This window comes from Heloderma suspectum, chromosome 1 (genome assembly GCF_057233095.1).
Source record: "Heloderma suspectum isolate Gila_16-S chromosome 1, 16-S_ref, whole genome shotgun sequence".
NCBI lineage: Eukaryota > Metazoa > Chordata > Lepidosauria > Squamata > Helodermatidae > Heloderma > Heloderma suspectum.
Genome location: NC_139458.1, coordinates 82,208,013 through 82,233,145, shown reverse-complemented (window position 1 = coordinate 82,233,145; position 25,133 = coordinate 82,208,013). Strand labels below are relative to the sequence as shown.

The 25,133-nt window shown below is 40.6% G+C and overlaps 1 protein-coding gene across 11 annotated transcripts in view; it reads left to right on the top strand.

Annotated features, from left to right (window-relative positions):
• The window catches only part of ATG13 (autophagy related 13), a 39,500-nt gene that overhangs the window by 852 nt on the left and 13,515 nt on the right, over window positions 1–25,133 (top strand). For 4 of the 11 annotated variants that reach the window (XM_084850099.1, XM_084850134.1, XM_084850118.1 and 1 more), the window contains exons 2-10: window positions 9,685–9,766; window positions 11,431–11,511; window positions 12,052–12,171; window positions 12,970–13,016; window positions 14,879–15,019; window positions 17,914–17,954; window positions 18,365–18,461; window positions 18,744–18,842; window positions 19,670–19,763. In XM_084850099.1, the coding sequence (XP_084706225.1) occupies window positions 9,698–9,766; window positions 11,431–11,511; window positions 12,052–12,171; window positions 12,970–13,016; window positions 14,879–15,019; window positions 17,914–17,954; window positions 18,365–18,461; window positions 18,744–18,842; window positions 19,670–19,763 (789 nt within the window). In that variant the 5' untranslated portion in view covers window positions 9,685–9,697. Of the gene's footprint in view, window positions 1–9,684; window positions 9,767–11,430; window positions 11,512–12,051; window positions 12,172–12,969; window positions 13,017–14,878; window positions 15,020–17,913; window positions 17,955–18,364; window positions 18,462–18,743; window positions 18,843–19,669; window positions 19,764–21,393; window positions 21,493–25,133 lie in introns of all 11 variants that reach the window. The other 7 variants (XM_084850150.1, XM_084850126.1, XM_084850139.1 and 4 more) reach the window with 3 other exon arrangements.

The following is a 25,133-nucleotide window of genomic DNA, read 5'->3' as shown; positions in this document are numbered from 1 at the left end:
ACAATCTGGTCATGAAGACTGCTTCTTTCCAGGCATAAAATTTTCAGTACCCACTTTTTTGCTCTGAAAAGAAAATCTTGATTGTATAGGTGGCCTCGGAGGAAACGAATCATTTAGATCCATTCCATTCTAGCTTTCAACCAGGGTAGAGTCCAGAAGGTGATGTTGGGATCTGCTATTCCTCCCATTGGCCATTGACCTTTGTGGTGCCTCAGTGTTCTACCTTGTCCTCCATGCTTTTTAAAATCAACATGAAACTTGGATGAGTCATCCAGAGGTGTGGGCTGAAGTGTCATCGGTATGCAGATGATGCACAGCTTTACCTCTCTTCTCCACCTTTTAATCTTGGTGGAAATATTGAACAGGAGCCTGGGAGCAGCTTTGGGATGGATGAGGGCAAACTGAAACTTAATCCAGGCAAGATGGAAGTGTTGCAGGTTGGGAAATCGGCTCATCTGGATGGTGGAGTATAACTGGTCCTCCATGGGGTTGCCCTCCTCCTAAAGGGCTAAGTACATAATTTAAGAGTACTCCTGGAGTGAGTGCTCCCTATGGAGGTATAGGTGTCATTAGTGGCCAGAAATGCTTTTTACCAGCTTTGGCTGATTCACCAACTGTAGCCTTATCTAGAAAAGGCAGATCTCACCTTGGTGACACATGCATTGGTTACATCCAGGCTGGATTACTGTAATGTATGCTACATAAAGATGGTTTGGAAGCTTTGATTGGTGTAGAATGTGGCAATGCGGATGCTTGCAAGAGCTAGGCATTTTGATTATATTACACCTATTCTGTTTCAGTTACATTGGCTACCTAGTCATTTCCGAGCCCAAATTTAAGGTGCTGGTATTAACCTTTAAAGCCCTAAATGGTTTGGGACCAAGCTATCTGAAGGATCACCTGCAATCTTATGTACCTGTCTGAGTGTTAAGATCGGCACCTGAGACCCTGCTTTCTGGTCCATTTGCAAGAGATGTTAGGCTGTCATGTACCAGGGCCTTTTGTGTGGTGGCTCCACACCTCTGGAATACCCTCTTGAGGGAAATATGTTTGCCCCCCCTCTTTTTTGACTTTTAAGTGAGTTCTTAAATCCTTTTTATTCCAGTCAGCTTTTGGATTATTTGTGGTGCTGTAACTGTTTTACTGGTTGCCACTGTTTTACTGGTTTTATTTGCTGCAGTTGTTTTTATCATATTTAATTTACTTATTTATGTTCTATTGTGTTTTCTCTGTGTGTTCATACTATGTGTTAGTATTTTAATACTGGTTGTTCTGGTGTTATTTTGTTGTTTTACAGACTATTGTAAACCACCTTGGGAGAATAATGTATCTTGAAAGTTGGCTTAAAAATCCACTAAATTTTTTTTTTAAATGATGTCATCAAAATATGACATTGCATGTGCATCACCTTAGGTTTAAATCCAGCTGCAATGCTAGTTTTGAACATATGTGGTGTTGAATGATTATATCTATAATGTATTTGCTTTTATTGTATGAACTTTTGCAAATAGATTTTTATTTATAGCAATGCTGATAAGCTTGACTCCAGTTGTGTTTGAAATTGGTTGTTAATTATGTAAAGCAACAGTGTCCAAAGAGTTCTAACAACACAAGGCCCGTTTTCATTAACAATTATTACCTCATGTGGGCATTTCGGGGTCATGCTGCCAGTTTTTACTTTGTCCTCATCATGTGATATGACCATGTGATCTTGAGACATTTCTAAATCTTTCAGTCAACAATGAGCCCGAAGTAATGCAAGACTTTTCTAACTGTTGAGGCCACAATCTAACACAATGTAAGCATGCTGAAGTCCACTGAAATCTTAAATTTAACAGTGCAGTTCACCCCTTTCCCCCAAACCGGCCCAATGAGGAATGAGTGTGCTCAGTGCCTGCAGAAGACTGACTGACTGGGGTGGGGTGGGTTGGGGTGGGGTGGGGTGGGGTGGGGTGGGGAGGGGACAGAAAACCAGCTGGGAGGGGAAAAGAAATAATTATGCAGGATGCCATGGCTGACTGACTGGAACTGTGTACAAGAGGAACACTCCACACTGCAATATTTTGTTGCAGGTCTAACTTGTATTATATAGTCAGTTTTTCATGTTGGTGAATAAAGTTCTGTTTTGTTTATTACATTTATCCTGTTTTTCCTTCAGGAAGCTCAGAACAGCTTAGTTTGAGGTCCCATGTAGCCTCTCATCCAGGCACCAACCAGGCTGAGACCTTGTATCCTTATCTTTACTGGTGCCGTGGTGACCTCAGTCAATCCTCTGGGCCCAAGAAAGGCTAATGGTGAGGTGGCATTCAGTAGATGTGACAGGACTTGAATTCAAGGATAATTATGTTTCCTGAAAGTGTCAACACCTAACTTGGAGCTCTGGCTAGTGTTCCCTGTTCCTCTTGGGAGATGGTGATGCAATTGTTGCCAGGGCAACTGCTCCTCTGAAAATATGAGTAGATAAGCAAATGGGGAGCAGATTCTTAAACAGTTTGTGAGTCTGACTTTTATTTTGAATGTTAAGCAGGATCCTTCTTAAGATTTTGTGTCTTTCAAGCAGTTTGTGCTGGAAAAAGAAATGCTAACATTAATTGGAAAGCATTATGAAATATAGAATTATCTCATAGGGAGTTGCTTCTAGCTCAGTATTGCCTACCCTGAACTGCAAGAGCTTTCTAGGTTGTTAGGCAGAGGTTTTTCACAGGTACTTGAGTTCCTTTTTACTAGGTATTAAATCTGGGACTTCCTGTATATAAACCCCATGGTACCACTGAGTTCCTTCTGAACCAAAGCAAAGAGCCTATTCAGAGTGAATAATCTGGGCATCACAAAGTATTGCTGATAGTCTAGAACCTTGTGAAGATTCTGTGTTGCCATCACTGCCCTGAGACATGACCAACATATTATCTTGTCTTTCCAACAAAATACTATATGGATCAGGGTTACCTATTCCTTAACCACCATTATTTCCGTTTATTTTTCAACAAGGAGGAAAAGAGTAGAGTTGCCAGAATGAAGAACAAACAGTATAGTCATATACATGTCTTACTCAGAAATAAATCCCATTGCATTCCGTCGGGCATACTCCTAGTAAGTAGGTACAGGATTGCAGCCAAAGAAAGTAACACAAAGTACATTATTGCTGAGAAGGTTTAAGATGTCTTATTAGAACAACATTGTGCCTTCCACAATATCAGTGTAACTAGTTATTTTAATGTGTATTTGCTTCATCCTGTAACCTTCAAATCCTAGGTCTCACAGCAGTGAGAATGTGGTTGCGTCAGAGTAGACTTCCCCAACTTGGTCCTCTTAAGATGTGTTGGATGACAACTCCCATCAGCCAGCATGGCCATCTGGAGGGCACCAGCTTGGGGAAGGCAGTATCAGAGTATATTCTTGGCTTTAGGAACTGATTTCAAAGAGATCAAGATAGCAGACCCTAATACAATAGAAGCCAGATTTTTTGTGCAGGGTTTGTTAAAGGTTCCCATTTCCCATTTATACATTTAATGCATGCAATCTCTGATAGCAAATGACCACCACTGTAATGTAAATTTCCATATTTCAGGGAAGACATGCACATACATAGAGCTGCTTAGTCTCCCTTTGCATTTGAAATTGTGACAATGTAATCCAACAGCCTGGCAAAAGCAGAAAGAAAAAGAGCATGAAGCCATGAAGTATTCAGTTGAGGAACTAAAGAGGGCTTAAGCTTCACCTGTCTTTCCTTTCTTTCTCCCCTTCCCATGCTCTAAAAACTGGGAGCTTGCAGTTGGCAGAAAGGAGGTGATGGGTACTATAAGCTTGGGTGCTTGTGTTTTCTGCAGGGGTGGCTCCTGTCTCCTCACCCACATAGCGTGTGTGCGCGTGCACACACACACTGGTTACTCACTTGTAGTACCTCCTTTGCTGACAAAGGTGATAATTCCCCTTTTTCCTGCATATGATTGGTGACTACTATCCCTTGAAGACCCCGTCATTTGCTTATTAATACAAAAGAGTGAAACCAGGAAGTGATTCATATATCTGGACTAAAATAAATCCCATTAAAGTTTTACTTTGTGATAGGCAGCAGGCCTATTATAGTTTTGCAGAAAAGAGGCACTAAAAACAGCCGAAGTTAAGGGCCTAGAGTAGAATTGGCCCTGAAGAAATAATCACCATGCAGAAAAGCACAAATATGTCTAAAATAGATAATAAATAGGCCATCACAGAGAAACATGTCTGAATTTTGCTGGAATGCCATCCTTTACTTCATAAGTTCTTAGAAATGCTGCAGTTTATGTATGTTGGTTTTCATCAAGAGAAAAATATAATTAAAAAGTATGCAAGAAAGTTGACTCTCTGAATAACTGAGACTTCCAGGGATATTTATTTATTGCATTTATATCCCACCTTTTTTCCTCTTGCAAAGAACCCAAGGCGGCTTACATTATCCTCCTCCTCTCCATTTTATCCTCCTCTCCATTTTATCCTCACAACGACAGCCCTGTGAGGTAGGTTGGGCTGAGAGTCTGTGACTGGCCCGAAGTCACCCAAGTGAGCTTCCATGGCTACGTAGGGACCAGAACCTGGATCTTCCAGCTCCCAGTCCAACACTTTCACTACTACACCACACTGACTCTCAAGGATAGAACCCAAGAGCTCCTGTCAAGCTCATAGCTACAAACATCTCTCCATTTTGATGATGTTGGGTGATCCTCTATGAAGAAGAAGAAATAATCTGAAATTCACACACCAGCTCTGTTCTGTATCAGTTGATCACTGAGAACTGTGTAATGTATTACAACTTTATTTGTTAGGTTTATACCCTACTTTTCCATTAAAAATACTAACTGCTAGTTGTGTTCATTCTTCCAGTGTTCTCTTAAAATTATATAAAAGTATTTACATGATCGGTATCTTGGTCAAATTCTGATTTGTGAAACTTCATTTTGGCAAGCAGACATATGTACTATTTCCCACCACAGCTTAGGTAAAATATGTTAATGCCTCTTTTTGTTTTATATCATGTTCAAGTAGTTATGGTTTCATGATAACTAGATAGGTTTTATTCAGGTATCAAGAGATAAAATAGTTTCTTGAAGATCACACAGCTTTTCTGTAGCAGAGACAGTGTTCATTATTCAGATGTACTTTGCTGTTTTGCTCAGTGTAGAACCCATTGCATTGTTAACAACATTATAGTCTTGCAAGGAGTGTCATTGTGAAATTTTCTGAAGTATATATGACAGGGGAATCTTGTGGCACAAAGTAATTTACTGTGGCATATGCTTTCATAGACTAGCACTACTTAGATACTTGACTATTATCCTCACTTGGCACGTAGCTACAGAAGGTATGTGACATGCCAGATACCAGCTCTGGCTGCATATCCACGCAGGCAACGCTGTTACAGGACATAGTATCAGCCATACCATCATAGGATCATTGACCTGAGACAAGATCAAGGCTTATGTGGCTCTCTCCCCACTGAATTGTCATTGAGGGAGGATTTCTCAAACTCTGTCATAAAGAGGCAGTACTACCTATAGCATTTTTGGTTCCTATGCGCACTGCCCACCCAATTGGGAAGCCATTTCATTTGCACAATGTGCCCCCAGGGAATCCAGTTAGCCAATTGTTACTCTAATCTCCAGGTCCTTAGGTCAGCAGAAAATGTGCTCTGCACATCCTAGGCTGGGCATGAGGTATCGATGCATCTTTGCAGACTGCTATTGTGCTGTGCCCCTTCATGGATCACTGCCTTGTTGTGGCGAAGGGGCTTGCGTAACTCAGGGAAGCCATAAGCTATGCCGTGCAGGGCCACCCAAGACGGACAGGTCATGGCAGAGAGTTCTGACAAAATGTGGTCCACTGGAGAAGGAAATGGCAACCCACTCCAGTATTCTTGCCAAGAAAACCCCATGGAACGTATCACAAGGCTAAAAGAGATGACGCCGGAAGATGAGCCCCTCAGGTCGGAAGGTGTCCAATATACTACTGGGGAAGAGCAGAGGGTATTTCCAAGTAGCGCCAGAAAGAGTGAAGCAGCTGGGCCAAAGCCGAAAGGACCCTCAGCTGTGGATGTGTCTGGTGGTGAAAATAAAATCCGATGCTGTAAAGAACAATACTGTTTAGGAACCTGGAATGTCAGATCAATGAATCAAGGTAAGCTGGAGGTGGTCAAACATGAGATGGCAAGATTGAACATCGACATCTTGGGAATCAGCGAACTAAAATGGACAGGCATGGGCGAATTTAATTCAGGTGACCATCATATGTACTACTGTGGGCAAGAATCCCTTAGTAGCACTCATAGTCAACAAAAGGGTGGAAAAAGCAGTACTGGGGTACAATCTCAAAAACGATAGAATGATCTCAGTATGAATCCAAGGCAAACCATTCAACATCACAGTAATTCAGGTCTATGCCCCAACCACTGAGGCCGAAGAAGCTGAGGTTGATCGGTTCTATGAAGACCTACAACACCTTCTAGAACTAACACCAAAAAAAGATGTCGTCTTCATCATAGGGGATTGGAATGCTAAAGTAGGAAGTCAAGAAATCACTGGGATAACAGGCAAGCATGGCCTTGGTGTACAAAATGAAGTAGGACAAAAACTAATAGAGTTTTGCCAAGAGAACACGCTGATCATAGCAAACACTGTTTTCCAACAGCACAAGAGACGACTCTACACATGGACATCACCAGATGGTCAATATCGAAATCAGATTGATTATGTCCTTTGCAGCCAAAGATGGAGAAGCTCCATACAGTCAGTCAAAACAAGACCTGGAGCTGACTGTGGCTCAGATCATGAGCTTCTTATTGCAAAATTTCGGCTGAAATTGAAGAACGTAGGGAAAGCCACTAAACCATTCAGGTATGACCTAAAGCATATCCCGTATGAATATGCAGTGGAGGTAAGGAATAGATTTCAGGGATTAGACCTGATAGACAGAGTGCCTGAGGAACTATGGACGGAGGTCCGTAACATTGTTCAGGAGGCAGCAACGGAATCCATCCCAAAGAAAAAGAAGTGCAAGAAAGCCAAGTGGCTGTCTGATGAGGCTTTACAAGTAGCTCACGAAAGAAGGGCAGCGAAAAGCAAGGGAGAAAGGGGAAGATATATCCAACTGAATGCAGAGTTCCAGAGAATTGCAAGGAGAGACAAGAAGGCCTTCGTAAATGAACAATGCAAAGAAATCGAGGAAAACAACAGAATGGGAAAGACTAGAGATCTCTTCAAGAAAATCGGAGATCTCAAGGGAACGTTTTGTGCAAAGACGGGCATGATAAAGGACAAAGAAGGCAGGGATTTAACAGAAGCAGATGAGATTAAGAAGAGGTGGCAAGAATACACAGAAGAACTATACAGGAAAGATCTGAATGTACCTGATAGCCAGGAGAGTGCGTTCACTGAACTGGAGCCGGACATCCTCGAGAGTGAAGTCAAATGGGCCTTAGGAAGCATTAGTAACAACAAAGCTAGCGGAGATGACAGTATTCCAGCTGAGCTATTTAAAATCCTAAAAGATGATGCTGTTAAAGCGCTGCACTCAATATGCCAACAAATTTGGAACACTCAACAATGGCCGCAAGACAGGAAAAGGTCAGTTTACATTCCAAGTCCAAAGAAGGGCAATGCCAAAGAGTGTTCAAACTACCGCACAATTGCGCTCATTTCACATGCCAGCAAGGTGATGCTCAAAATCCTACAAGCTAGGCTTCAGCAGTATGCGAACCGAGAACTACCGGAAGTACAAGCTGGGTTTCGAAGAGGCAGAGGAACTAGAGATCAAATTGCCAACTTTCTCTGGATCATGGAGAAAGCAAGAGAATTCCAGAAAAACGTCTATTTCTGCTTCATTGACTACGCTAAAGCCTGTGATTGTGTGGATCACAACAAACTGTGGCAAATTCTTAAAGTGATGGGAATACCAGACCACCTTACCTGTCTCCTGAGAAACCTGTACGAGGGTCAAGAAGCAACAGTAAGAACCAGACATGGAACAACCGATTGGTTCAAAATTGGGAAAAGAGTACGACAAGGCTGCATATTGTCACCCTGCTTATTTAACTTCTATGCAGAGTACATCATGAAAAACGCCGGGTTGGATGAATCAGAGGTCGGAATTAAGATTGCTGGGAGAATTATCAACAACTCCGATATGCAGACGATACCACCCTAATGGCAGAAAGCGAAGAGGATCTCAAGAGCCTCTTGTTGAGGGTGAAAGTGGAGAGTGCAGAAGCTGGTTTGAAACTCAACATTAAAAAAACGAAGATCATGGCATCTGGCCCCATCACTTCGTGGCATATAGAAGGGGAAGAAATGGAAGCAGTGACAGATTTTACTTTCCTGGGCTCCAAGATCACCGCAGATGGTGACTGTAGCCATGAAATTAAAAGACGCTTGCTCCTTGGGAGGAAAGCTATGGCAAACCTAGACAGCATAGTAAGAAGCAGAGACATCACCTTGCCGACAAAGGTCCGTCTAATCAAAGCTATGGTTTTCCCAGTAGTAATGTATGGCTGTGAGAGCTGGACTATAAGGAAGGCTGAGCGCCGAAGAATTAATGCTTTCGAACTGTGGTGCTGGAGAAGACTCTTACGAGTCCCCTGGACTGCAAGGAGGTCAAATCAGTCAATCCTAAAGGAAATCAACCCTGACTGCTCATTGGAAGGACAGATACTGAAGCTGAAGCTGAAATATTTTGGCCACCTAATGCGAAGAGAAAACTCTCTGGAAAAGACCCTGATGCTGGGAAAGACCGAAGGCAAAAGGGGAAGGGGACGGCAGAGGATGAGATGGCTAGATAGTATCACCGATGCAATGAATATGAACTTGAGCACACTCCGGGAGAGAGTGGAGGACAGGAAGGCCTGGCGTGCTATGGTCCATGGGGTCACAAAGAGTCGGAGACGACTGAACGACTGAACAACAACAACAATTGGGCTGTGACAATGTGGTAGCTTTCTTAAATTGTGCATAATGACTTAATTCATCTGTTACTTAGCTCTAGCAAGTTCAGCAGTTGAAATTAAATGTGATCCTTTTTTGCTCCAGTTCTTGCCATGACTGGGCTGATTCTGAAAAGGCACACATAGCTTGCCCCTGTTGAAAATGTAACTTTTACTAGTATATATTCTCTTCATAGGTTGCTTTATGTTAGTCTATGGTGTATTAATGTAAATGTGCAGAACCTCAGGCCTGGAAGCCAAATCCAGCCCATTTGGGGTTCCAATTGGGCCCTTCGGAGTTCCCCAGATGGTACCACCTCCTTTCCCTTTCATTTAGTGGTTTCCTGGCGTTTGTTTAGTTTTTCTCCTTTCTAAAATGTTGAAGTGCATTTCCTAAGGTTTAGTTACTGGAAGCAAGAGCTTTACGCTCCAATATGTTGGGGGAGGGAATGTTTTTGTTTTAGGCCCCTGCACTTTTACCCTCAGCCCTGTCAACCACTGGAATGCAGCCCCCAACTGCTCCTCTGAATTGGAATTTGGCCCTCAGGCTGAAAGAGGTTCAACACTCCTGGTGTAAATCATATACGTTTATTCCCCTAGTAGTTACTAACTTTTGAAGATACGTTTGCGGGCTCTTTAAGACTAGTTTACTGAAGTTCACTGGCCTTGAATGGTTTTTAATAATACAAGGGGATCTCTAAATCCTCAAAAATAAAAGTATACCTGTTCTATTCCAGATTTCCATATGCAATGGACACTGATCTCAATTCCCAGGATAGGAAGGACCTGGACAAGTTCATCAAATTTTTTGCCTTGAAGGTAATTATTTATTACTAGTATAGTTTTTCTGCATTTTTGTTGCAATTTAAGGAACTCAAACTCCCTGTAGTTATCTCAGTGTCACTAATGAATGAAAAAATTATTAATGCAACATTTAAGCCTTTTTATCCAGCATTTTCTGCTATATTCTGACTTTGATTGAATAGGTTTTGAAAACATAAGATTATAGTATGCAAATTTTTTTTTAAAAAACACAGTAGTCTCCTGCATCCAGCTTTGTATACACCAACCTTCTGTTTGGTTGTCTTGTGTGGATGCAGATTACTTGTCTCTAGACCTTGGGACTGAATACCACATGCTTTGAGTCAGGAAATAATTCTCTGGCCTATAAGAACAAGGAAAGAGGTTAACTTGGAATCAGGATTCCAGGTAGATGAAGCAGGAAGCCACACAGTGACTGCAGCTTAGGATCAGTTTAATATCTGCACAATTGGCAAGATTGCTGTTCTAAACAGAGGAACAACAATGTTCAGCTCTTGCCAGATGCTCCAAATTTCCAGGAGCTAAGGCACAACTTTGTTTAGGGAATTATTTTAGCAATTTCTTATTAGGATATCAACATAAAAAAGCTGCCTGTTACATACCAAACATAGGTAGTTGTCAATGGAACTGAACCATATTTTAACAACAACGGTACTGTCAATGTACATGGTGCTTTGAAGAGTCTAAGGAGCTGTCTTAAGGAGTTTACAGTCTAAAATTCAACACAGGAGACAACAGGAATGGGAGGAATGGAATTCCTGGCAGATGAGGAAGAAATGCATTTCTGTCAGTTATACATATTTAGGCTTGGTCAGAGTAGGATATGAGGACTAAAGGGTTGTGCGAAAAGCTTCACAGAAAAGGTGTGTTTGGGGAGGGATCTGAAGCAAGTAAGAGAGGTGACTTCACATAGGTGTTTCGCAAGGCATTTGGAGCAGCAAGGGCAGAAGGACAGAGTTGTTCAGGTGTCTGAGGGGGCTGAAGATGGGTAAGCTAAAGTCACAGACAGAGATGAATTGGAGTATGAGAGCAGAGGGAGGGTGGGCTTTGAAGGGAAGGATGAAGAGTTTGTGCTAGATCCAGGAGCAGACAGGAAGCCAGAGTAGAGATTTACGTAGGGTCAGCATATATGGTCATATAGTCAGAGCAACAAGAGGTGTGAATGATTCTGGTGGCAGAGTTCTGGATTAAAGGATGGGGCCAAGGTGCCACATTGGAAGATTAGAAAAAAAGATTGCAGTAGTCAAAGTGATTAGTTTTGCATCTGTGTTTTATTTAATCTCTTCTCAATATAACATCATATAGGGGGATGAGGCTCTACAGCAGAGATGCAGAACCTTTTTCAGCCTGAGAGCCAAATTGTATTTCAGATAAGCTCTCAGGGGTCACATTCCAGTGAGGGACGGAATGCAAAAGGGCAGGCCCCCAAACTACCAGGATATTTCAGCTTAAAGCTCTTGCTGTCAGTATCTCAGCCTTTTAGAAGGGAAAAATATGCAGAAACTGGGAAACCACCAAACAATCTGTGGTTGGGGGAAAGGGGGTGGGGTTTTCTGGGGACCCCAGAAGGCCGGATTTGGTTCCTGGGCCTGAGGTTCTGTACCCCTGCTTTACAGTAACAGTACTTCTCATGTATTCAGTAAGCATCTTTTCTCTTTCAGACTGTACAAGTGATTGTCCAAGCCCGACTTGGAGAAAAGATCTGCACTCGATCATCATCATCGCCAACAGGCTCTGATTGGGTAAACAGTATTCCTTATTTGAGCAGTCCCATGACTCCCTAACTTGTTTTGTCATGTTAAGAAATATAAAAATAGGTTCATGCAAAAATGTTAATACATGCTGTTTTTTTGGGTTTTTTTAAACTAAGTACAGTATAACTTTGTCCTTTTCTGGAGTTGGGTATACAAATATAGGATTTATCTGAGCAGTTCCTACCTCCATGGTTGATTCTGGTTAGAACTTCATTGTCTTTCATGGCAATGTTTGTGGTTCTGATAAAAAATATTTAGAGAGGAGTGGTAAATTGACAGAACAAGAAAAAAGCAAAAGGATGTTTGTGTTGGGTGTATTACCTGCTTTACAGTAATATGATAAAGGAAAGCAAGACAGTTATTAGTAATCTGCAGTGTGTTAAAGCAAAGGATATTTTGTCCTGCAATCATGGGTTATACTAATCTGCTGCAAGTTGAGCTCTAGTACATAAATTCTTTCATTGTGTCACAGGAAAGGTTTCTCAAACAAGTCCCTGAAAATTAAAGTCTACACACTTAATTTTGCAGTTCAACTTGGCAATCAAAGATATACCAGAAGTTACTCATGAAGCCAAAAAAGCCTTGGCGGGACAGCTGCCTGCTGTTGGGCGGTCAATGTGTGTGGAAATCTCTCTCAAAACCTCTGAGGTAAACTCTAAACAAAAATATGGTCCTCTTTTGCCAACTTTCCACTTTTAAAGACTCATGTCAAGCTTCATTACACGTCTTCACACTATGCATGTGATATATAATATAACAATTTGTTAACACATCATTGTTGACACTTTTAAGGAGAGTCTAGATATACAGAAAAGCAGGAGCTGCACTGTTCTGGAAAGTGCAGTCACCATGTTGTTGTCACATTTAGGATCTTCTTTTCAGGATCAAGCTTGGGGGGACAGGTTCTGCCCCTTTGAAGCTACCTGTGCTCAAATCTGTTTATTAGCTTAATGATTGGGCTTTTAAAGAAAATAGTAATAAAACTGTATGATGGTTATGAAATAGAAGGTTTTGTATGCTTCGAGAAAATAAACAGCCCACCAGAACCATATGGTGAGGGGCTAAACTTATGAGGAAAATCTCATTCACTGCAGAGGCAAGTATGTTGTGTCATCTGAAGGTAAAGGGAAGTCAGACTCACAGGGGCAAAAAATGATGCTGACTCCTTTTTTAATAAACACATCCTCAACCTAATTGCAAATCAGAGGAAGCAAACTATAGCTACAAATTTAGTTTATGATAACATATAGGATGCTAAAAATGCAACCTCTTACAGAGCACCCCAGAACCACATGATATTTAATTTGATCTGTCATATGATGAGAAACTTGTTTTGCAACTCTTTGCAAAGGTTTGCTGTTCATTAAAAAAAATCTCTTTACAAATCAACTGCAATAGCATTATCCCCACGAGGGTTTTGTTTTAGCATTCCTTTTTCCACTGCAGGGGGATTCCATGGAGCTGGAAATCTGGTGTTTAGAAATGAATGAAAAGTAAGTGTGTGTTGCTGATTCTTGTCCAAAAAGCAAATATTTCCTGGCCAACCCAGTGCCTATGGGCACGGGAATTTCATCCATAGGTGAAAGCACCAAGAGTTATTTCCCATTTCTCTGCTTGTATTCTTAAAACACTTAACGGAAAGCAACAGTAAGATGACTGCAGCTGAACGTCTTTCCTCAACTAATGTCCCTGACTGTGAACATTTGGACATTACAAAGTTCCTAGAAGCTTTTCTGTTACTTATCTCTAGACATTATTCAATCTACCCTGGACCAAAGAGACGAGATATTATTAGATGACAGAAAGCTCCATAATAAATCCTTCTGATGACCCATGGTTATGTGCCCTTAAGTGGCCTGTTTTGATTGACAAATGTAGGAAAAACTGGGGCTCAATTAACTGCAATAGGTCAAAAGTTTAGTTCTGAATATTTAAAATTCTGCTTTAGGCAAATGTAACTACAACTGTTGCTTCATAGCTTTTAATTTCTCCTTCAGATGGAAACATTACATAGGAACTTATGATTTAATTCAGAAATAAGCAGACTTCAGGCTTGTGTGATTTCCTTTTTTTTATTTTTACTAGATCCCTGAGGTCCATCAACTGGAGTCAAGTGTTTGTATAGTGGCTCAGTAGGCAGACATACACTTAGAATTAAAGAAGGGTAATGGGTACCTCTGAGCACATCAGAGCCCAGCAATTTGTTTCCATTATCAGAACTAAGCCCTCAGCCTTTTCACACAAAACCCCACTCCTGGTTCTTCCCCGCCACAAAACTTTTCTTTGTTTTCAGCAGCAGCAGGGTGAGGGAGTCTTGTTGCTACTGTTATTCAGATGGAAGTCAGAAGCCCTTACCAACATACTGCAAGTCACCCAGAGATCTGTCAGGAGATCGTGATCTTTTGCCCACTCCTGATTGATACGTAGTTTATCAAACTATGAACTATATAAGAAAATATGCTAGAAAATGTTCACAAATATGCAGTGATTGTGTAATTCTGATGCATGGGTCTTTTTATCAACTCCTGAAAATACCTTTGAAATACCTATTGAAATGAGATAATTATTGTATTGGAACAAATTATGCAGATTCTGTGAATAGATCTGTGTGTCCTGAGCTATGCCATTTTTTTTAGCCTAATGGCAGGTTGTAATCCCAGTTGCTTGTATCTTATGTGGGTGATTCTCTAAAGCAGATCCAAAATTTCATGGGGTTGAATTCAGACTTAGACCTAGTTCACACGTCATAACAATTCCTGAGTTGTTTAATCCAGGAATTGTCGGGGACGAGCAGCAGTGAGTGAGTGCGGTGCCTCCTGCACACTTGTTGCTTCCATTCTCAATCAACAACCCAAGAACTCCCCATTCCTGGGTTGTTACCATGACATCCAAACTCAGAACTCTGGGTTATTTATGGGTTAAACAACCCAGAGTTAAGTCGGCAACAACAAATCATGGGCAATTGTTGGGGTAACTGTGGGTTGTTTAAGCCCTAAACAACCCAAAATTCTGGGTTTAGATGTTATGATAATCTAGGAATGGGGGTTCCTGGATTGTTGATTGAAAGCAGAAGCGATGAGTGTGCAGGAGGCAGCACACTCACTCACTGCTGCTCAGCCCTGGCAATTTCTGGATTAACTAACACAGAAATTGTTGTGACATGCAAACAGGGTCAAAGACATACTTTAGAGCAAAGCCACTGAAATTGATGGGACTTAAGATAGACATTAATTTAAGTCCCATTGATTTCAGTGGGTACTCTATAAGTTTGGATACAACCCATGGTCTCTAACTACTATTGGTATAATTTTTGTCACTTCACTGGAAATGTTTAACTCCTTATGTATGCTTTTAGGTGTGATAAAGAAATCAAAGTTTCCTACACTGTGTATAACAGGCTGTCTCTATTGCTGAAGTCTTTGCTTGCTATAACAAGGGTGACTCCTGCATACCGACTCTCAAGGAAACAAGGTCATGAATATGTAATATTGTACAGGTAAACTGACTCTGATAATCCTTTGAAACAGTAGAACTATATGCACCTATTCACTCCTTCCACCCTCTTAGTATATTTCTTGCTCAAGTCTCTACTTTTTTTCTGTAGCTTCTTCATATGTTTATAATGTTTTTCCATCAATAGTCAGCCTGCTTCCCCATTTCTCCTAAAAGTTAAAATAGAACTCTTCCCCCCATTATGCCTTTTCCCTTAATTTTTTTCTTCTTTGTCTCTTATTTTAAAATATTATAAAGATACATTCATTTTTACCAGTATCCAACTTACGATTTACTACATTCTACTAAGCAAGTCTACAATGTATGAATATCTGTGTATTCTTGCTTCTTTTTTTCCTTGAGGCTCTTGTTAACATTTTTTTGTCTAGATTGTGAGACAGAGTTGGAATTTTCATCACAAAAATTGTTATACTAAATAGTCAAGAGAGTGCAGTTTGTCAAAAACTGTTCTTTTGTATCATCCATTCATTTCAGTGGGACTTACGGCAGGAGCATAATTATTATGCTGGAACACAGGCTCCAGCATAATACTTATTGCTTTCCCCAACTACTTGCATTGCTCATGGAACAAAAATGTGAAGGATCTGGCAGTTTTCCTTCTCCTCTCACCAACCTTGGTGCAATGCTCTCAGCCTCAGCTGCTGAACAGAATATAATGGTTAACTTGCACAGAAGCGAAGTTATCAGAAATGTATATTCAGCCACAGCATAGAAATGCCAATAACCTACTTTTCATGTCTAGCAGAATCTTATGTATAGTAGAGTACAGTTATAAAATCTGATTCTTAAGAGCCATCTATTAAGTCCTCAGTAGTGCTTCTGAAAGAACTGCAATATTTTTTGTATGTATCCCATATAATAACACAACCTTGTTTATTTTGTAAGATTAGATAACTTTCTCATTAAGTAACTTTAAACCGGAACCACTTCATACGCCCTGTACTTTATGACAGCTTTTCCCAAACTGGTGCCCTCCAGATTTGTTGGACTATAACTCCCACCATCCTCAGCCAGCTTGCTGGGGATGATGGGAGTTATAGTCCAACACATCTGGACTGGACTAGGTTGGGATAGGCTGAGTTACGGGGTCAGTTGTCCTGTGGTGTTTCAGCTCTCCCCCCCTTCCCCCTTTTCAATAAAAAATACATTTAATTTACGAAGCCATCAGGCATCCAAGTTACCAAATGAATGGGAAAGTGAAACCACCAGTACCTTAGCTAATTGAGGCCATTCTATCCCCAGCAACTTCTCAAAATAGGTTAAGGAAAGTAACATAGCATTCTGATTTTATCATAAATTCCATTTTTGGTGGTTATGCTACTTCAAGAGCACTGGAGTAGATCATTTCTGTTTCTGTTAAAACAAAGTACTTTCTCTTTCTAAACATCCCCCCCGTCATTATAAAGTATTGCATTATAAAGACCCTGGGGTAAATTTACTTTTGTGGGCTAATTATGTTCCAGGTTGACTTTAGCTTGACACAGGAGTTGACACTCTCATAGTGCAAACTTGCAACATATTTGTAATGTTCTTGGGGGTGGGGGACCCCTATTAAGAGACTGGAGTTCACAGGACTCCTTCCATTATTTTCTGTGAGCCCAGTATTTTTTGTTTGTTTTGTTTTGTTTTCTCTTCTGTTGTCTCTTCCAGGGCTTCCTGGTAGCCCAGTGAGGAATATGTTAACCTTGTGGGGTCCAATGTACCCCAGTAGTGTTTGTGTTAGACTAAGTTTTGGGAATATGATATCAATAAAATTATTTTTATGTTAAACTAAAGTAAGTCATTTTGAAATCAATCATTATGTCCAATTAGAACTTTAAAGGAGTCTGTTGGACCCCAATAGCAGATTGTTCCTCTCTCCATACAAGCAAACAAAAATATGTGTGAGGGTTAAAAAAAAAAAAAAAGTATAATAGTCTGATCTGAATACCTATGATTTCATGACTTGAAATAGGCAACTTGATGAGAATCCAGATAAATTCAGATGTTTCTCTGACCCGTGGTTTGTTCTTGGGTTAAAATTTTGGGTTGTTTCTCCCTCAGCAACGCAGAAGTCTGAGTTTAGACGTCATGGAGAACAACCCAGGGTTGTTTAATGTGCTGGAAGCAGGCAAGCAGTCAGGAACCAGCCAGCTCACTCCCTCCCTCCCAACCAGCAAATGGTTAACAAACCATGAGTCATTTAATTGTGCAAACTGGGTCTATACTACTTGATATTACTGTTTGCCAGTCAGTTTCTGGCTTGAATCAACGTGTTGGTGCTAACCTTTAAAGCTCTAATTGGCTTAGGATCAGTCTACCTGAAGAAGCACGGTCTACTATTTGTTCCTGCCTGAGTATTAAAATAAACTTCCAAGGCACAATGGGGTGGCAGGCAGCTACCAAAGAAAGAGCCTTCTCTTTAGTGGCCCCCGTGTGCCTTGTCTGTGGATACACCTGGCATCTTCATTGTATATATTTACATGCCAGGTTAAGGCCTTCCTCTTCCAGCGGGCATTTAATCTTTCATTTGTTATTTTTATTATCTGTTTTACTGCTCTCTCTTTAATATTCTTAATGTTTTGAAAATCTTAATTTTTAATATTCTCTTGGTGTGAGGGAGGCATCCAAGCTATGGGTTATGTTCTCTCACCACCCAGGTAAGGTGGGGATCAAGTGACTAGCAATCTTTGCTTAGGAGGTCTAGGTCTCTTCTGTCCTTCCTCATTTTTTATATTTTTATCAGCTGCATTATTGTTTTGATAACTTATTATAGCTTTGGGTTTTTATTATCGTAAACTGCCCTGAGGGCATTTGTCAGTTGGGCAGTATATAAATCTAATAAATCAATAAATTTATGTAATATGTGCTCTCTCTCTCCCCCCCCCCTTACTGTAGGATATATTTTGGAGAAGTGCAACTGAGTGGCTTGGGAGAAGGTATGACTAAGTAATGCACGAACTAGCTGAAAGCTTTTGTTTTTGACAAACCATATACCAGTAACATAAAAAATAAATAAATAAAGGTAATCGAGGAAATAGAAAGAGTAAATAAAGAATTATGGAGTAGCAAATTAAGTAAAATAATAAAACAAGATGCTGGTTATATAATAAAGATTTATTAGTAAGACGTGTGACTGAGATCAGGTATGCTGCAGGAGAACATATTGTTATCATCCCACTGTTGCTGGTTGGAAGACTAATGAGAGAACTTTGACAGGAACGGTCATCCAAGTACAGGAAAATAGCAAAACAGCCTTGATCTTTGTTGCTGACAATTTTTAAAATACATTTTAATTTTTTAAAATAAAATTATTGTGACATTCCCAATTTCTCTTCTGCCTCTATAGGATTTCAGACAGTCCGTGTTGGGACAGTGGGTACGCCATTAGGCACCATCACTTTGTCCTGTGCCTACAGAATCAACCTAGCTTTCATGTCTACCAGGTGAGGATATCATAGTTAAACTAAACCACCTTTTCCAGGAAACATTCCACTTCTTGAGCCCACAATCCTGGGGGTTTGGGATTTTGAAGAGTGGTGTTACTTTGTAGCCCTGAGTCATACTCCTGAACACCAAATTCCTTGTTCGTATGTGGAGTTGCAGGGTTGAATTGTGGCGATGCTCTGCTCTCCATTAGCTGATGCACCCTGGCTGCCAGAACTGGGGTTGCAGCAGAGGAGGGAAAACAGTCTTATGAATAACACCATTTGCTTGTTGCATTGCAGGCAGTTTGAGAGGACCCCACCTATCATGGGGATTATCATTGATCACTTTGTGGACCGTCCCTATCCCAGCTCCTCACCCATGCACCCCTGCAATTACAGGTGAGGAAACAGGAATCACCAATAATAGGTAAAGGCAGTTATTCCCAAATATAGAGCCTTTACAGCATGCACTGCTGGGTGGAGAAAAGGATGCGAGTCCTGCTCACTTTCTTCATAAAAAAAGCCTGTATTTCCTATTCTGAGAAGTGGGTGGATGGAATGTGGCCCAGAGAATTCTCAAAGTTCACACATTGAGAAGTCTCCTTTGTATTGTTGATGTTTTTCCTGATTATACATTATGCAGAATGAAAATGCTTCATGCTACATGAAATTACATGCAGGAGGGGGAAAAAAACACAAGTGTCTTTCAAGCATCCATTTTAGTGTTTCATGCTCATGTGTCAACGTGAGAAAGCATGCATGATTCCAAATTTTTAATATATTTTCATATATGTTAATGTATGATACCTCTGCTATACAAGTTGTTTCTTTTTAAGTCAGTTTTCCTTCCTTAGCGTTTTCTTAATAGTTGTAGTGCAAGCAATACCAAAGTGCTTAGAATTGGCTTTTGTGAGCATCACTACAACTACTTCACTGCAGCTAGTAGCATAGACCAGATTTATCAAAAGAGTCTTCCTACCAAAAAACCCTAAGTATAAGAGTAATGTTTCATACTTCTCCAGGACAAATCAAATCCAAAAAGACTTAATCCACCGTAGTAGTGCTTCCTCCAGCCCTTGTAAGGAAAGAGTTAGAGTTCCTTCATAATTCTCCTTTCAACTCCACTCAAATGTCCTGGTTTCTTCCTGCAGTGTCTATGTCAGTTTTCATATCTATGTTTTATTGAACATCCCCATTTTGAAATTTATCCCCTCGTTTTGTTACAGAACAGCTGGTGAGGAAAATGCAGTAGCATACCCATCAGTGGAAGACTCCCAAGAAGCATGCACCACCTCTTTCTCTACTTCTCCGCCATCCCAGGTAAGTAATGTTTAGAGTCAATTTTAGAAGTTTCCCAGCATGCCTCTTTGAGAGAGAGGCAGTGTACAATCACTGACAGCCACTTTTGTTATTGAAAATTTTGCAGTCTGTAAGACGAATACAGAAATGAATGTTGCTGAAAACTAAATAGTTGTGGGCTTCCAGTGTGTGTGCCTATGGGTGCCTATGGGGTTATATTTCCTTGTTCATATATTTTACCACTACAAACAATTATGCCTGTTTTATACGTAAAACAACAATTTGGCATGGGTCTCACAGAATACAGTTTAGGATCTAAATCAATCTTTCTTATGATCTACTGATTTCAGATTATTCACTTTTTCCCCATTCAGCTGGAATTTTTAAAAATCCTCTATACCTAGCAATTGTCAAATATTTAAGGATGGATCAGTTTCTTTTCTCTGTACCTTCTAAAAGCCTTTGCATATTCAGGCCAATGGCTGTGCAAAACTGAACAAATTTAAAGACAGTCAAAGAGTGCCTGTTTCTGTGTAGCAAGTGTTAGAGCAAGATTTAGTTTTAAACACCAATTCAACAAGAGTAGTCCTGATGTAGAAACAACTTTCTGAGTGCAGATCTTCCCTGATGCAATTGCAAATGGATGCTGTTGGGACAGAAGAAGTCATGTAGCACTTAGGATGCACACAGTTCTGTGAAAACGCTGATGGTCATATCTTAATCTTAGACAAGAGGAAAGGGGCATACAGTCTTCTGCCTCACTCTGGATCAGAGTATTAGTGTCCGGTTCCCATTTTGTAGTTTTGGAGCATTCTTGGACAAATGTAAAAGGCAGTCATAGAGCTCCTGTATCTGTGTAGCAGGTGCTGGAGCAAGATTTAGCTTTAAGCACCAGTTCAGCAGGGGACTACCTGATGTGGACTACCTGATGTGGATGTGAAAGTCTGCCTTATAGACTTTCTTGATAGTTAATTAAAATATCGCAAAACAAACCTGACCTTAAAAGTTTTGAATCTAGTACTGCTGTGATCTCAAGCAATTTAAGTTTGAAGAAACATGGCTTTTCGGTTTCTGTTCTGTAACCATAGGATAAGATAAATTTCAGAATGGGAATATTCAACAAAACCAGTTGAGAAATGAAAGGCTAGTGCAGCCAGACTCTCTAAAACGTGCACATTACCTTTAAACCTAGTGCAAATGGATATGTTTTTGATCAGTGGGATGTATGAGGGCTTTGAGTGAGCTCCACTTTATATGGCTCTCCCCCCGCCTGCCCCCTCAGTTGTCACCAGTAAGCATTCAGCCTAGTCATTGGTAAGGTCAATAACTCCAAATACAGCTTAATTTGGAACAGAGTCTCGGGTCGTTGGTTATGTCTGATCTGCAATGAATTCTTTGATGCAAACTATAACTGGGATCAGTTCAATGTGAAGTGGATAACAGTTTCCCTGACATTTTAAATCCTTTATAAATTATGCAGTGCTCCTGCAATTCTGTGACACTTGACATGCAGGAACATTTCTAATAACTCTGACCTCAGACTTTTCTCATCAGCATTCAGTTCATCCAACTCTCTTCAGTTTTTCTTTCTGAAGACCTTTTCTTTCTCTTCCTTTTGTGTTTTCTTTTGTGTGTCTTTGTCTTTATTTAGTGTGTGTTTACTGTCACTAAAGCACATTTTCAGACCCCTCCTCCTGTGGTGATGGATACCTTGAAGGGCCCTATGATGGGGCTGGCCTTTTCGCATAAAGTGAGTTCATTGTAGAAAAGTGTGCATGGCCTAACAAATTTAAAAACCAGAAAGTACATGACAAAAAAATGTTTTTGCAGTAAGTCATAAATAATGTTGCTTTAACTTTATCCCTATGAGGCTGGTTAGCCTATAATGAAGCAGGCCTTTGGGTTTGTTCTACTTAGAGGTTTGCAACATCTTTTCAATTCTTGATAACGTTCCAGAAAGCGAAAGAAAGAAAAGAAAATATTGTTTCTAAAGTTATTGCATTTATTGTTTCATCACGGAACAGGGAATTTGCAAAGGAGTAATGCTCGCTTGCTGTTAAGAAGATCCAGGGAAAACTTTTAGGAAAGTCCTGATTGCCTTGTGGAAAATAACTTTTTCTGGAAATTGCTGTAATGTTTTGTTGAGCTGGCCATGGTGAAGGGATTAAACAAGATTTTTCACCTTTGAAGGGCCATTGTCACACCCACATATATTCTGTACTCCCGCTGCCCTGAAAAGAGATGTCATGCTTAGAATAGTTTGTTCAAATAAATTACGGACTGTATCCAGTGTGCTTCCACCAGCAGAATGGACACTACCATTAGCAGATCAAATCCCCTCCAGCCCACCACAATCTGTTCTAAAGGGAAACTCCCATTGCATGAGCAGATATCCATTCATGTAATATTAGAGATAGATACAGATATCTGTTTGGGTGTGGAAAAGAGGAGTGATGAAGGGAAGGGGGAGTTGCACGGTGCATAGATGGCCCTATGCTCCAACCCATTTATGGTCATCCCTGCCACTATAAAGACAACAAATTACCTTTCTTAATGAGATTCTCAGAATTCCAGTTCGTACACTTTTGCTGAATGCACATTCCTGCTCATCACATTGCTTGACAGAGTGAATGTTAACCTAAGAAAACTTATCAGATTTCATATTCCCCAAAACTGGACAATGGATATACTTGTTTTTCTAGCAAGCCAACCACTTTTAGGGTATCTGGTAGCAAGAATTTGAGACATATTAACTTTATGTATACATTCCCCTACACAAAGATGCATCTTTTCACATTTAAATGTCCTAGAACTGTTCTTTTCTATTCTCATACAACTTTTCATTTCCAAGCACCATCATGTTTCATTTCAAAATCCAGTAATCTCTATGACCCCAGGTTTTGGCAAAATGCTCTTTTATGGAAGATTCCCACAGGGCCCAATAGGAACCTTGTGTCTCCTTCTCCTGCCTACAATGTACACATGAATGTGTGTGCATGCAGGCAGTACACAGAGCCATTGCTGGAAAGGGGAGGTCTATGCATGCCTCCCATATTCCCCATGCAGCCCTCCTTCCATGTGACATACACATTTTCTTATGCTCTGGATAGGGATGGGGGAGAAATTCATTCAGGTTGCATTTTTCTGTGAACTTACCAAATTCACAGTTGATATCCGCACAAACCTTTCCCACTTCTTATAGCCCTGACTATAAAGAGAGTTTGGAGAGATCCTTTTAAACCTTTTCAGAATCCATTTATGTTTTAACGACATTAAATTATTTGGTGTTGTCAGCAAATTTGGCCATGTCTGTGCTCACTGAGCGTACTAGATTAGGTTATTACATTTACATGGCTGCACAAAATAGCACAAAAACCCTGTAATGAAATGATAAATCCTCACATCCTTCTACTCTTAGTGCAGCTGCTGCAGGTTCAGTTGATGGCCCAGCAAGACAGTGGCCCTAGTCACTTCTGCTGCCCAGTAGTCCTTCACTTGCAATTGAAGGAGTACAAACATTGGGTATTAGGCAGATTAAAAATATAATTAATAAATAATTGTTGTTGTTGTTGTTGTTCAGTCGTTAAGTCGTGTCCGACTCTTCGTGACCCCATGGACCATAGCACGCCAGGCCTTCCTGTCCTCCACTCTCTCCCGGAGTGTGCTCAAGTTCATATTCATTGCATCAGTGATGCTATCTAGCCATCTCATCCTCTGCCGTCCCCTTCTCCTTTTGCCTTCAAACTTTCCCAGGATCAGGGTCTTTTCCAGTGACTTTTCTCTTCACATTAGGTGGCCAAAATATTGGAGCTTCAGCTTCAGTATCTGTCCTTCCAATGAGCACTCAGGGTTGATTTCCTTTAGGATGGACTGCTTTGACCTCCTTGCAGTCCAGGGGACTTGTAGGAGTCTTCTCCAGCACCACAGTTCGAAAGCATCAATTCTTCAGCACTCAGCCTTCCTTATAGTCCAGCTCTCACAGCCATACGTTGCTACTAGGAAAACCATAGCTTTGATTAGACGGACCATTGTCGGCAAGGTGATGTCTCTGCTTCTTACTATGCTGTCTAGGTTTGCCATAGCTTTCCTCAAGGCAGAATTCAATATGGCATACTGAGTGGCCCTGCCCTCATGCCACCTCAAAGGGCATCTCCGCTTTGGCGTCCACCCTAAAAAGGCAGACCTCTTAAGCTAGGTTCTACCACAGATGGCGGAAGAAAGCAACAGATTGTCTACAACAGACTTAATGATGCTTTATCACCACTGAAGCTCTCTTCAGACAAAAGGTTTTAAAGTATGTTCCACCAAAGATGTGAGAGGAGGACAACAAAACAGACTTGGTGGCACCAGCTGACGTCTGAAAGTCCCCTTATCTCTGTTCATTTATACAGTTGGTATCAATTATAGAACACGTAAGAAACAAACCATTAAAAAACAAAGTAAACATAAAATTCCAAAAACTGCTAAATTGGAAAAAAATTAAAATAAATATGACAATTATTAATATAGTCAAATATCATGAGTGCAGTCCAGTGAAAATTATTTGTGCCTAAGTTCTATTCAGTCAGTGGGACTTACACATCTAAGTATGTGCTTAAGCATTTAACCGTGAAATTGCATCTAACTTTGCTGGATTTGGCAAAACATAACCCTGATTAAAGTCTAGGTATTTATTAATCACCAACTACCCTGAATAATTTTTACCATCAGTTTCTCAAATATCTTTTGTATACAGGAGGTCTACTCATAGTAAAAATCCCCATTAGCATTTAAAATAAAAATCAAAACCATCTAGATCAGAGTTCTCTTTTGCAGTTGTTCACATACTGTTTTTCCAGATAAAATTTGCTGAGAGGTAGAACTAAACTGGACTAAGAAAAAATATATTTCTTCAGTTCGAGACCCGAGTGCTACATGACGGAGTGAGCTCCCGTCTTCAGTCCCAGCTTCTGCCAACCTAGTAGTTTGAAAGCAAGAAATTGCAAGTAGATAAATAGGTACCGCCTCGGTGGGAAAGGTAACAGTGTTCCGTGCACCTCAGTGTTCAGTCATGCCGGCCACATGACCACGGAAGTGTCTTCGGACAGCGCTGGCTCTTCGGCTTAGAAACGGGGATGAGCACTGCACCCTAGAGTCAGAAACGGCTGGTTGGGGACACCTTTACCTTTACCGTTTTATTGGCATTCACCCCTGTAAAGTTTCTTTTGTTGATCTTTTTAAGTCAGCAGTGAGTTAAACTTTATTTTTTAAAATGGAAAACATTGTCATAAGCCATGGTAATTTGATTCAGTGGGAATTGTAGAGCCTGAGGAAAGGAGAGATCAGGGAGACATTTAAATCTTCTGTTAGATCACAGCAGACCATAGCTGGATCCAAATAGCCACACACACA